At 39.0% G+C, this 13,612-nt stretch overlaps 1 protein-coding gene across 1 annotated transcript; it reads right to left on the bottom strand.

The window, feature by feature from the left end:
* Positions 1–3,450: 3,450 nt before the first annotated feature.
* On the bottom strand, positions 3,451–11,922 carry SPINK1 (serine peptidase inhibitor Kazal type 1). Its single transcript, XM_058677700.1, has 5 exons — positions 11,581–11,922; positions 10,135–10,166; positions 8,601–8,707; positions 5,231–5,391; positions 3,451–3,563 (listed from the first exon to the last, which is right to left on the bottom strand). Exons 1-4 carry the CDS (start codon positions 11,633–11,635, stop codon positions 5,346–5,348), a joined length of 240 nt encoding a protein of 79 aa, XP_058533683.1. The 5' UTR covers positions 11,636–11,922; the 3' UTR covers positions 3,451–3,563; positions 5,231–5,345.
* Positions 11,923–13,612: the final 1,690 nt, after the last annotated feature.

Below are 13,612 nucleotides of genomic sequence, written 5' to 3'. Positions count from 1 at the left end.
CTTCAATAGGGAATAATATAAAACCAATAAAAATTACCTAAGTCTATACTCTCCATGCATAAGTACAAATGGAATGAATATAATAAGCAATCTATTAGAATCTGTCAGAATACAAAGATCAATTTAAATCAGGATTTTAAGAGTGACTACAAAAGAACAATTTGAGAACTAGGAATCTTGAAACTAAAAAATGGCGAGACATCTCAATTTTATAGCAATTACAGCACAAGTCATGAAGGAGAATCTACTTTGATCTTTTCTATGATTGGCTATCAAATTTTCTTCTTTACACCAAACAGAATTGTCTAATTTTTCCATTGCTACTCGCTTTGATTTCACTGAAAAATGCAGATAAGCTAACTGCTTTGTTCAGGAATAAAGCTTTAATGAAATTAGATAATATGAAACTTAAGCTATTGTCATCTCTAGTTGGCTTTGTGTATCCACACTGTAACTTTCATTTCTATGTGCTTGTTTTAACACATCTATTAAACATTAACTACAAACAATATCCAACTCAAGCAAGAAGCTTTAGACTTGATATGCAACAAACCTTTTTGTTGGTTGTGTTTTTTGGCTTTTTGTGCCTCTTGATTTGTTTAAAAGCCAAAGAATCTATATTACTCCTTTCTGTAATCACTATTCATATATGCCATATTTTAGATTAACTCTCTTTAAGCAAGCAATGAATACAAAGGAAATTTGCTGGGGTCTGTGCAGTGGGTGTGGATGACACAAAGGTGTGAAGAGAACAGCTCCCCTGTTGGCAAGGCCACAAGGAGCTTCCAGCTGTATGGCAAGGCCTCGCATGCAGAACACTGTCATTAGCAGATGTCTCTCCAACTCCCCAACGCAGTTTCACCCCCTTTTGCATGGACACTTAACCACCCCACTAGGAATTCTGTAATCTATTGAGGCATTGTTGTTTGCCCTTGTGAGATGATTTTTGCAACCAATTTGAGCTTGGGAGTTAATGTTGCTGACCATGTCTTGGTGAGTGGGCCTTTAACAATTTACACACAGAAGCACAACTAAGCCCATGCCATTTTTGGACACCTTATTGTGTGCCTAACCATTGCCTCAGAACCTGACCCAGTCATGTAGTGTGCCTTCTGGGAAAGGGGCTTGATAAGTATCCTAAAAATTAATGAAAGTGATGGGAGTATGAACTGAAATTGCTATGGTGATAAATACAGTTACTGTGATCTTAAAGGCTAGCCTGTCCTTGCAATTTCTTTGGAGCATAGGAAATGTATCTGGTTTAGCCTCTTGTATAATTTTTGGCTAAAGGAATTAAAGGATGCTTTTATTAATTTTTAAATTTTTAATATATATTTTTTATTTATTTTATTAATATTATAGAGATATGCTTTTAATTATTGTTTGTTTATGGGGTTATAGAGCCTGTGGTTGTAGGGGGATTTAATATTTGAAACTTTTGTCATGGATTTTTATGTTTTTCCCTTGTGACATATTTCTTGCATTAAATGATGGACAAGTTGTGGAAATAGAAATGTAGTAAGAATGTACTACTGATTAGTAGGTAATCACATGTGCCTTGGCCTTGCAGTCCTGGCTGTCATCTAGTGGCTACTACTGAAGAATGAATAATGGCTTACTTTGAAGCAACTGATTGTATTAACTTACAGAATTATCTTTAAGAGCACCTGGTTGACCATGAAGTAAAAAATTAATTAATCGAACATCTGTGCATGCCGGCTTAGTTCTAAAGTAAAAGATAGTAAAATCAAACGTTTGTGCAGAGCCTTGTGATGTGTCTGAGTAAATAAAAAGAACAGCTTCTTCAGCTGTTATGAAAGGGCACCAAGTGACTGTGTCCGTGTCTTTTCTTTTCGCCGACTCTTTGACCCCTTCTTGAGCTCTGAACCCAGCTGGAGCTGGCCTCCAATCAGTTGCCTTTTTGGTCAACTCAAAGGGTTACAAGATGAAAATCAACAATAATAGAGAATACATCTTGAGGACTTAAGAGGGAGCCAGGGACTAGAAGCAGGCCAGACTGACTCGGTTCTGCAGCTCCTTGCCAGCACATACACAGGATTGAAACCTCTTGTAACAAATACTTGTCAATGATGAAAAGATAACAATCAAGGAAGGATTCCATTAAGATCACCCCTGGCTTCCAGAGTAGAATCTTTATCTTTGTTCCTTGTAGATAACATGCTAACACACAAATACCCCTAGACTGTAAGATCTCAGGGGCTTGGTCTCTGTTTCCATCAGCATCTCTGACTGTAACGTCGTTGTCTGTAGTTCTCTGTTTTTCTTTGTTAAATAAAGCCTCACCTCCACTCTCACTCTTGTGAGTGGTCTCGTAAATTATCATGGGCACCAGGAAATGAACATGGACACATCGCACCAGTTTTATGATGTGTCAAGCATTGAGCTAATTGCTCTGTGAGAGAACTGTTCCTGACCCCATATCAGACAGGAGGAAACTAAGAAATTCCCATTTCCAGTGGTTGGCTTACCATGATTCCTTTTAGCAGAGTGAATAATTCATCATAATACAGAGACAAAATTAGGGGTAGTAAGGAATAGTTTACTGAAACAAGTTCCAAGGGAGCAATAGGCCAATGAAGACAGCACGTGGCCGTCTTCTTCCCTGGTCTGGAATTTTATTCCTGAAGAGTGGGTAAGGGGGTTGATTAGTGATGTGGCCATGACACTCATGATTGACATTTTTTATTGACATCTGGGAATTGCTTGCCTTGAACTCTGCACATGTAGCTTCCCAGCATGCACTGGGAATGCCCACTGGACGTGGGGTGGGTTAAAACTGTAATGCTAATTATAATCAACATCTTAACGAAACTGGGTTGGTCCAATGTCAAGCTCGATCTTATTGCACTTAAGTCATAAACTAGACTTTTTTGGTTTGGCTCAGTTTGCATTTTATCAAAATACTTCAACCCAAGTTAAACTACCAACTGATTGGTCTTGGGTGGTTTCCAGAAGACAATCTGGTCCCTGGTCCCTCTCTGGTATGAGGGTTTTATGCCTCCCTCTCACAGTCCTTCATGTCTATCTACCTGACTTGACTTCTGCCAGGGCTAGACATATAGTGGCAGAGTCAGGTCCAAGCACAAATACCCTAAATCAGACTCCTCAATCTCGTGCATTATGGTGTTCATTTTCCCCATGACACTCAGTCTCTCTTTAATAACTGTCCAATTAGTTTCAATTCTACTCTTTGGGGCCAACCAGAATATATGCATTTCATTTCCTTGTTCATTTATGTAATAAAGAGAATATTAGTTGAGCATCTTCTAGGTGTTAGGCATCACCTTTGAGACTATAACACAAAAGTACAAAAAAGAGAAATGTTGTTTTTTATGGTGCTAATAGGCTTGTCCCTTAAATTATTTCAAAGCACTCACCAAATTCTGACGGTTTTCCTTTCAGTCAAATCTCCTACTTTCAACCACTCACCACAGACAAATTTTCAAATTCTTATCAGTCCCTTCTCTCAGCACACTCCAGTTTGAATGTCAGCTCTTTTAAAGCATAACTTCCAGACATGGGCATAGTAATCCACACACTTCCTGCCGGATCAAAAAAGAGAGCAGGACTGTCAAGGGCAGGCAATCTGAACTTATGTCTTGCTTCTGCAAAACTTGTGTCCAATTTACAGAATAGTTTGATTAGACATTATAATTTAAGGATTTAAATTCTGTTTATCACAGCATTTTTTCGTAAGATTAGGAATGCCCTTCATGCGTCCTCTAGCATCCCGGACAGGATGCTGGATGCCATGTTGGATTCATAACTTGTGTTAGCAATATCATTGGTGAAAGCTGGAGGTGCTAGTTAAGTCACTCGGTAGATGACAGCACCCTCTAGCGGCCAGATTTAAACCTCAAGACAAACTATTTAGTATCACAATTAGCCTGAATTTACTGGGGTGTCAGGCAATTGTGTTCCAAGTGTGAACAGTTTTTGAATGGTTATTTCTGGTTCAATATATGATTTATTTCTCACTGTAATCAAACAGTTCGATACATCTTGAGCTCTGTTTGCTCTTGATGTCCACTTGAGGCTGGCTCTCCAGGACCTCAGAAGTTCAAGATGTTTTCCCTGCTCTATTTCTCGTAGTTACACTTTTTGTTCTAGAAGTCTTCCTTATTTTTATCTTATTTACTGTTCCTAAATGTAAATACATTGGCCCTTGGAGTAGAAGGATGTCATCTTTTGAAAAGACAGGTAGTAATCCAAGGAGGGTAATTGTGGTTTGGAAGTAAAAACCTTGGAGTTAGCCCTGCCACTTTGTTTGCTAACAAACTTAGTTGCCTAATTCCGTACTGAATTTACTAACAAGATAACGATAACCTTAAAGGTTCATGTGGCTCATTTACAAAGCAGAGTGAATTGCATAAAGCTCTCACTATCACTTCCCTTGGTCCACAGTCATTTTTTTCTTGGTCAGATCAACCATGGACATGGAGTTGGTAGGAGAGATAACTCCTCAAGTTAATTTTTTTTTCTCCATTGGTTAGTTCAGCACAAGTCTGTCAGAACTTATGAGGTGGATCTCTAAGGCAAGACTTAAAGGAATCCTCTACGCAAACCTCAGGCTACTACCAGGTGATACCTGGAACCCCATAGCAGCACTACTCAGCAAAGCCATGAGTGGGGAAGGACAAATCCAGAGATTGCTAAGTAGCATTGTCTGGAAAAAAAAATGTAGCTGTTAAAGTTATCTGAGTGATTTAGACCTCATTGATTATGTCTGACCTAAAAATCTACTCTGTTATTTATAGAAAAATCTCAAGGACTAAACTCTGTCCTGCCAGATTTGTATCTGTGTATGTGGACCTATGCTACGTACAACAGATGTTCAATTAAATCCTAAAGGAACTCCTTCAGTTCATAAAATGTGATGGGACCATGCTCCAGGGCTGAAACTTTTTCTAAGTCTAACTTAAAATGGTAGTCTAATTTCCAACATCATTACTGGAATTAGTTATAAGCTAATTATTTTAAAATGAATTATTTACAAGTTTAATGTGTCTCATCAGTTACTTAATATCTGTAACTACACTGCTTTGGAAAAAAGCCCCAACATGAGAGGTGTTTGGGGAAGGAAAAGCTCTACTACGGGAAGCCTTATGAGGAACTGCAGGTTTGCTGCATTTTGTAACAGTCTAATCCAACTCTCCTGACCCGGGCACATCTGACACATCTCTCCTGTCCCTAACATATTCAAACACACCTTTGAGGAAAAAGCATGTTGCCACAGCAAGTGCTATTCAGATGCATGCATTTATTCGGTAACCAGGCCAGTCTGGCATTCTGGTGACCTTAGGGGATTTCAGAACTCTGGGTTCTCAGCAAGGCCCAGACTTTCGAATGAGGACGGGTGTCTGGCGCTTCCTGTAAGAGAAATTGAAGACAAAATCAGCTTAAACTTTAGTGACAAAGAAGTGACTGTAAGACAAAAACAATGGGAAAAAAATAAGTTTTATTTAAAGTAGAGGGTGTTGAGATTCATTTTTCTGCCTTTTGCTCGTTCATTTTAAACTGTTAAGTCACTGATTGCTGTGACACACACTAGAGACTACAGAAATGAAAAATGTCGTTAGAGAGTAAAGGGTAAGAAGTGTGGCAGGACAGAGAGCCTCCAGGGTCAATTATAATCCCTGTTTCTTTAACTTCTGATGCCACTGTTTTAACCAACAGGTTTCCGTCTTAAATGGTGTCTGGGTTAGTACAGAACCTTCAAGTGGATTGATCCTTAGAACTTGGGAGGTCTTACAAAAGGAAATAATTTCCCTAACCTGTACGACCTGCCAGTTCTAAGCACTCTCCCCTTCAACACAAATGCTCTCTGTTCCTCACCCACACCTGCTTTCCCATTTTCTTTTCTTCTTCTTCTTCTTTAAGCAAATAGCTCTAATTCTTCTAATGTTCCTCATTAGCCAGTTTGCAAAATTTTCTTTTTCCCCCAACCATCATTTCCTTGCCTATATTGGCTTGGAAAATTCATCCATTTCTCTAATACCTGAGATAATCTATATGCTTTCCATATTTAAACAATATTTGTTTATTTGAAAGGCAGAACAAAAGAGAGAGGAGGAAGAGAGGGAAGAGAGTGAGAGCATGAGAGAGAGAGAGAGATTTTCCACATCTACTGATTGACTCTCCAAAGGGCCCTAACAGCCAGGTGTGGGCCAGGCCAGGGACTCTGTCATGGGCTCCTACATGGATGACAGTGGCACAAAAAAGCCATCGTCTGCTGCCTTCTTAGATGCATTCCAAGTAAGCTGGCCTAGAAACAGAATATCTGAGACTTAAACTAGCACTCCAACATGGCACGTTGGTTCAGTTAACACAGACCTAACCTGCTCTGCCTCAATGCTGGCCCCATATATTTTTCAAAATGCACTTATTTGAACATTGTTGGTTCTTTAAGAGCTAGTAATGTTTTCTTGTTTCATAATTATTTACCATTTATCACACTGGTTTCCAAATTATATATAAGCACAAACTTTTAAACAGAGCACAAAAGAATTGACAGGTTTCCTTTTTAAATAAGGCCGTGCTCTTACTGCAGCTATTTAAATGTAAAGCATTCATTTCTCCGTTGTATTAGCACATTTAAATGCTAGTGGCTACAAACTGGATGACATGGAAACAGAACATTTCCACCATTACAGAAAGCTCCACTGGACAACGAGATGTATAGTAAAGACTCATCCACTACATATTCCCTAAGATGCCCAACATGTAGAAAAGTCCTTATTAAATACATCTTTCAAATACATAATAACCAGGGGTAATACTATATGCATGATGATGTATGGTTCATCTACTTATATCAAACCCTGACAATCAGGGTTAGAGTCTATTCCTAGTTGCTGTGCAGTGCATTTGTCTGGGGATTTTAATATAAGATTTTAATATAATTTTATAATTTTAATTTAATATAATAGAGTACATCTGGGATATTTGAGAAAGCTACTTTTTGTCTTTAGGTCTAAGTTTTTTTACTTGAGAAATATATGTAGAAATAAAGGTTACATTTTATGCCATAAGCAGAAACTGGTTGTGGTGTTAGTAGTAGTGGTATGTGTGAATGTTTGTGTGTTTACAGGCAGACATTCTGAGATGGAAATCTACAGAAAGAGATTTCCTGCCTGCCATTTCATTCCACAAATGCCTAAAACACTCTGGAAGCCAGGAGGCAGGAACTCAGTTTGGCTCTGCCTTCTGCTTGGCAGGGGCACAGTTACTTCAGCCATTACCTCCCAGGACACACATAATCAGAAAGCCAGATTGGGGAACACAACTGGGACTTCATTCCAGCCAGTCCAGTATGAGATATCAATACCCCAAATGGGGTCTTACCTGTGATAACAAACACCCACCACCATGATCTAGCTTTCACAGGCTAAAGAGATTGTGTGCCCAATGTTATGCTCATGTTTCCCCCAATATTTTAGCTTAAGTATTAAACTTTAAGGCTTGATACTTGCAGGTTTCCCAAGTTTCAAAGCTGTTCTGTTGCTTTCTCCTCCCCTTGAATGGCAATCTGATGTGTGACCTTAATGTCAACAACACAGGCCATGAGAAAATTAACATTTGGTTTCAAATTTCTTTTACAATTCTTTATTGTGGAAAGTTACCAAAAAGCATAACACCTAATGTTTTGAATCTGAAGTGTCAGGATATTAGACATTGTGGAGACTTGTATTTATTTCTACAATCATTACTGAACTCTTTGAATTGCTTGAAATGGTTTCGAACAGCAGGAGAGGGTTTGTATAATAAAGAAGGAAATTTATACAGTAGAATAATAAAAATATATGTGGTCATTTGAGCCTGAGTCAAAGTTTTAGTATCTGATGAACTCCAGCATAACTATTTTCTGGGTTACTTGTGGAATGTTTTGATTTGATTTTCTGACACCTTTATTTACCTGGAATGCTCTTTCAGGGTTGCCAAAATTCAGAGTCATGTGTGAAAGGCATTCTTTTCACCCATCTCAATAAAAAGAAATCTGCCTCTCTGTCTCAATCTCGTAATATTTATACCTTGTTTGCCAAAATGTATAGAAGTTCTCTAGTGCATGTTTATGCACATTTTCTCTTTATCATACACACAAAGAAGCAGAAGAGACTTACACAATAAAATGCTTTGTATATGTCACGTGTTCAGGTATTACATGGAATTGAAAGTTTCCTCCCGTGAGTTGTGGCACAGTGAGTCAAGCCACTACGTCTCCCACACGCCCTGAGTACTTGGGCCATCTTCCACTGCTTTACCAGGTACATAAGCAGGGACAGGATTGAAGTTGAGCAGCCAGGACTGAAACCAGTACCCATAGGAGACACTGTTGTTGCACATAGTGGCTTAACTCACTGTGCCACGATAAAGCCTCTTAAAACATATGATCCTATCAGTTATATGCCCCCTCCCAAAAAAGGAAGAAATTATTTTTAGAAAAAAGTAGATATTTTGATTCTTTCATGGTAAGACCTTTGCATTTATATTTTGATTAGGGTTATAAAGTGATGAGATATATAAAAGATTGAAGACAAGTAACTTAAACATTTTAAACAGAAATTCAAGTTTGTACTCACTGGTTTTCAATACATAGCATACATTCATTGGAATAAGTATTTCCATCAGAACCACAGACAGGGTTGTAATTCCTAGGGCATCCAGTACCTTCACTGTTACAATTGGCCTAAAAAATGGAGTTAAACAGAATTATTTCCCATCATTCTTCATTCTTTGGGTTTCTAGCAAAGTTTCTAATATGGCTTTAATTTCAGAGTGTCCCAAGAGAATGACCGAAGATCTGGAGTCAGAAAGCCTACTTTGAAGGATACTTCTCCTTGCTAGCTGGGTGTGACACTGCCAGTCTTTTGGCCCTCTCCCTGAGCCTTAGTGACTTTGTCTGCAAATTAGGAATGATGATATCTTCTCACCTACTCATAAGGCTATTGTGAGGTATGTGGATGTTGAATGGACAATGTTCAAGTTTACGGTTCCTGCAGGTGTAGGCTTCCTGAAGGTCACTGGTACCTTGGAGTATGCTCTTCCTTGCACACCCAGTCCACAACACACTCAAAGGCACCAGGTGTTTTCATTGTAGGGACCTTTGCACTCTGTTTCCTCTATCTCAGGAACATTATCAAATGACTACTACAGGAGAGAAACTGTCCTAAGTGTTTTTACACATTAGCCACTCAAAAATTTTAATGATCAACATTTGAAACAGTCCCCCCCCTTCTCAAAACTTTCAAGCATTTGTTCACTAACCTACTTCATAACTATCCTGTGCATTTATTATTCTTACATAATTGTTCAGATAATGGAGGTGTAAACTATTCAAGTTACCAAAGGCCACACATCTATAATAAACTTGTGGATCCAGATTTCACACCCAGATTTCTGTCATTCTGGTTTCTGGGCTTTAGCTCTGAGATACTTCATTCTAGTACATCTACCTACCAGTTTGCTTGCAAACAATTAATTGTCTTTCACGGCTTAAAATAACTCTTCGCATTAAGAGCACCTTCCCTCAGTTCCTAATGGTACCAGAATTTCTTCATAGCATATACAGAAAAGTAATGAGTTATTCATACACAGATTTTGGTTTATCAGTTATCATTAACTGGATATAAATGCTATGAGGAGACACTACTTTCTCTAATCTCCAAATTTACTGAACTTTTTTTAAACAAAGGAGGATATGGATAAGTTAGAGTAAAAATATTTTTCTAGAAGAAGAACCTAGTTTATTTTCTGTTGTTCATTATAAGAGTTGCATCTTGGGTTAACATAATCAAACTGGCAATAAGTTAATAAGTCTTTGTGGAGTAGCCTTTGAAAGGCTTCCATCCAAAATACCAATCCTTCCAGTTAGTACTAGTTTATACAAAAAGTGTTACACAATTACACGGAACTTCCCTGTGTGTCGGTGAATTTGTCCTTCAATCTCAGCCCGTGAGTGGCACTGGCTATTACCATTTGTATCTAGCAGCTTAAGCCTGTTCAGCAAATCATATTCCTTGTCCTAGTCTAAATTAAAAAGTAACAGAGAGACTTCACTTTGTTACATCAAGCAATTCCGGCCTAATAAATAAGAAATTACAAAATTCTCTTTACCATTCTTCCCTGGGAGTCAGCTCTGGTTTTATCTAGAAAACATAAATCAAATATACATTATGTACATATTGTTTGAAATGTATCAGAAACTGACTAAATATTTTCTGAACACTCACTGACATGAAAATTATGGGGTCTTCAATACTTTTGTGAAGTTCAAGAGTCTTTATGTCAGTTAATGGGTGAAAGTATGAAGTTTATATAAGTAGTGGTGAAAGAGATACAACTAGCACTGCTGAGTCCTTTGGAAAAAGACTTTTGAAATTACATGTTCAAAAACATGGGGCTCTTAGGATGTGCATTTGGCACAGCGGTTAAATATCTATTTGGGAGGCCCACATTTCATATCGGAGTGTCTGGTTCAAGACCCAGCTGCTGACCTCCAATTCAGCATCTGCTGATGGGTGTCCTAGCAGGCAGCAGGTGATGTTTCAATTACTCGGGTGCCTGACACCAAAAATGGGAGACCTCACTGGAATCCTAACCTTCTGGCATGATCCTCGGGCCTGACCCCAAACACTATGGGCTTCTGCGGATGACAGAAGATCTCTCCCCGTTTCGTACTCCCCTACCTTTCAAATTAATTAAAAGAAACTGAACTATTTTGCTTAGCCACCCTCAGTTTCCAAAACCTTATTTTTCCATAGATCTATTACACTGACTGTCTATAGACCTTCCCTCACACTTTTTTTTTTTAAAGATTTGTTTATTTTTATTTGAAAGTCAGATTCCTTACAGAGAGAAGGTATTCCATCTGTTGGCTCGGTCCCTAAAGGGCCACAACGGCCAGAGTTGATTCAAAACTGAAAGCCACAAGCTTCTCGGGTCTCCCACATGCGCTCAGGGTCATCCTTTGATGTTTTCCCAGGCTGTAAGGAGAGAGCTACATGGGAAGTGGAGCAGCCAGGACACGAACCGCTGCCCATGAGATGCTGGTGCCACAGGGCAGAGGATTAGGGTACTGAACCATCACGCCGGCCCTCACACTTTTTGAATTTACAGGAACTCAAAAGTCACTGTGCATTTCCCCGTAAAAATAACACTTGGAGGAAATGCTGATGCAACTTGCTTTAGATATTAATAGTGTGTGAGATATTTGGTGATGAGGTAGTTCCTAGCTAAATGCAATGACAAATCGTGAAGCACCAATATGTCTGGAGAATAGTTAAAACCTGATGTTTTGGGGTTCTTTTGGATTTTAGAATCTGCTTGAATCTCAGTGAATATCTGGCAATCAGGCACTCACTATAGGAATCTGTCTGTATTAATTGATCTGAGTAAAGAAAATGGATCATTATTGCTACAAATCTATTGGGTTTATTTCACTTCAGTGGTACCAAAAATATGTCTAACAGTACATTATGTTACAAATCCAGAATGTATTATGCTCAGCACAACAGATCAAAAAGTTTTACTCAAATTTGAACAATATGCAAAGACACTTACCAGATAAACTCAGCAGGGCAAAGGCACCCAGAAGCAAGACGATTGTTAGCTTCATGACTGAAGTTCTATACAAGAAGCTGGTAAAACTGCACTGACGTTACCAATTCTCTTCACTGTCCTAGAGCTGGAGGATTCTTATAGACAGATGGCAACACGGGCTCCACCTGCTGCACCGTGTAACAGGTGTGCTTGGTTATTAATTGACTACATCACATTCTGGTCTCCAGGTTTGAGGAATGCCACCTGTGTAAGAAGATCAATGGAACAGTGGACCTACAATTCTGTCTGGAAAAACAGATCTGGTGTTCAATCTATTAGTTTGATCCCCAAGTCTTTCTGTGGCTGTAGGAAGGCTCTTTATTTCTCAAACCTCAGTCTCCCCTCTCCGTCGTTCCAAATAGATGAGCAAATTTGGATTTCTAAAAACCCTCCGCTTTCTTTCTTTACTTTGACTCTTCCTTTCACATTCTTTTCTCCCTTTTCCTTCTTTTTAAGTCACCTACTCACAAAACTTCAGCAGGTGGACAGGGGACAGGATACAGATTGGGATGACTCATTTCCTTCACACTGCGCTCTGGAGCTGGAGGGTGCTTTCTCAGAAAGTTGGTTCATTTCTGCTGTAGCTCAGTTTACTCAACTGAAAACAGAAATACTGGAAGTATTTCACCCAAATGGCTTATTTCTTTTTCAAAAATACAGGAGAGAATTCTCCCTTGGGTCTCATGTTTCTGCCTTGTCTTCTAGATTGGGACCCTGATCCCTTCTGTTTCACACTGTTTCTCCTCAGAGATGTTTATGTAATGAACAGGTTTGGAAGATGAAACAATATCTCCTTTTGGTGAATAGAGTAAGTTTATTTATTGTCTCCTACAGTAGAAAATCTTCTAAAGCAAAACTCATGGGGGAGGAGTGATTACTGCCCTTTTAAAAAAGATTTGGCAGTTTTTGGGGCCCAGTGCGGTGGCCTGGTGGATAAAGTCCTCGCCTTGCACACACCAGGATCCCATATGGGCGCCGGTTCTAATCCTGACAGCCTTGCTTCCCATCCAGCTCCCTGCTTGTGGCCTGGGAAAGCAGTGCAGGATGGCCCAAGGCCTTGGGACCTTGTGCCCAACCTCCCTCCCCGCTGTGAGACCTGGAAGAAGCTCCTGGCTTCTGGCTTCGGATCGGCTCAGCACAGGCCTCTTGGGGAGTGAATCAGTGGACAAAAAAGTTTCGTCTCTGTCTCTCCTCCTTTCTGTATATCTGACTCTCCAATGAAAAAGTAAAATAAAATAAAATACTACTCCCCATTTCCTCTAAAATTATGAATGCCAGATAGTAATATTCATCCTTGTTCTATAAGAACAGTGGTCTTAGAAAATTACTTGAAAAAAAAAACGATACATGGATTGATTTCAAAAGTGTTGGAATAAAAATAAGTTTATTTTAAAATTTCGTTTTCTATGAAAATTTTCAATCATCTTTGTATATTTATGCCTCATGTGATATACATCTTGACCAAATAAATATTGTTTGCTCTGGGTGAAAAATATTAACTGTGGGAGTCCTGTCACCGCATCAGACTATTAGTCACATATAACGTGTTTACATTTTCTTTTCTTATGTCAATCTAGCCCCCTTCTTTACCCCACTGTGTACATACCTACACATGGATATCTTTGGGAATTCAGGCAAACATACTATGCATGACCTACTTCCCTTTGGCTCAAGTACCAATTATTCACCTGAACAAAGAATGATGACAAAAATCAAGAGAGCCAGTAAATGGGTGTTGATAACACTTGCTGGAATGGGGATGTTGGTTGGACATCTGTCGATTTTCACATCTTATACCCAAAGTTTACATAGTGAAAAAAGTAACAGGAACCAGAAAAGTGGAGTCCGTGTTATTTAGTCCAACATTTGAAGACCTCTTTGTACTTGGACTCCTACATCCAGATGAAAGACTCAAATGAAGCTCCTGACTCCTGGCTTCAATCTGGCCCAGCTCCAGCTACTGCCAACTATTTTGGGGAGTAAAGCAGCAGAT

Source organism: Ochotona princeps, chromosome 19 (assembly GCF_030435755.1).
Source record: "Ochotona princeps isolate mOchPri1 chromosome 19, mOchPri1.hap1, whole genome shotgun sequence".
NCBI lineage: Eukaryota > Metazoa > Chordata > Mammalia > Lagomorpha > Ochotonidae > Ochotona > Ochotona princeps.
This window is presented reverse-complemented; position numbering and strand designations above follow the sequence as displayed.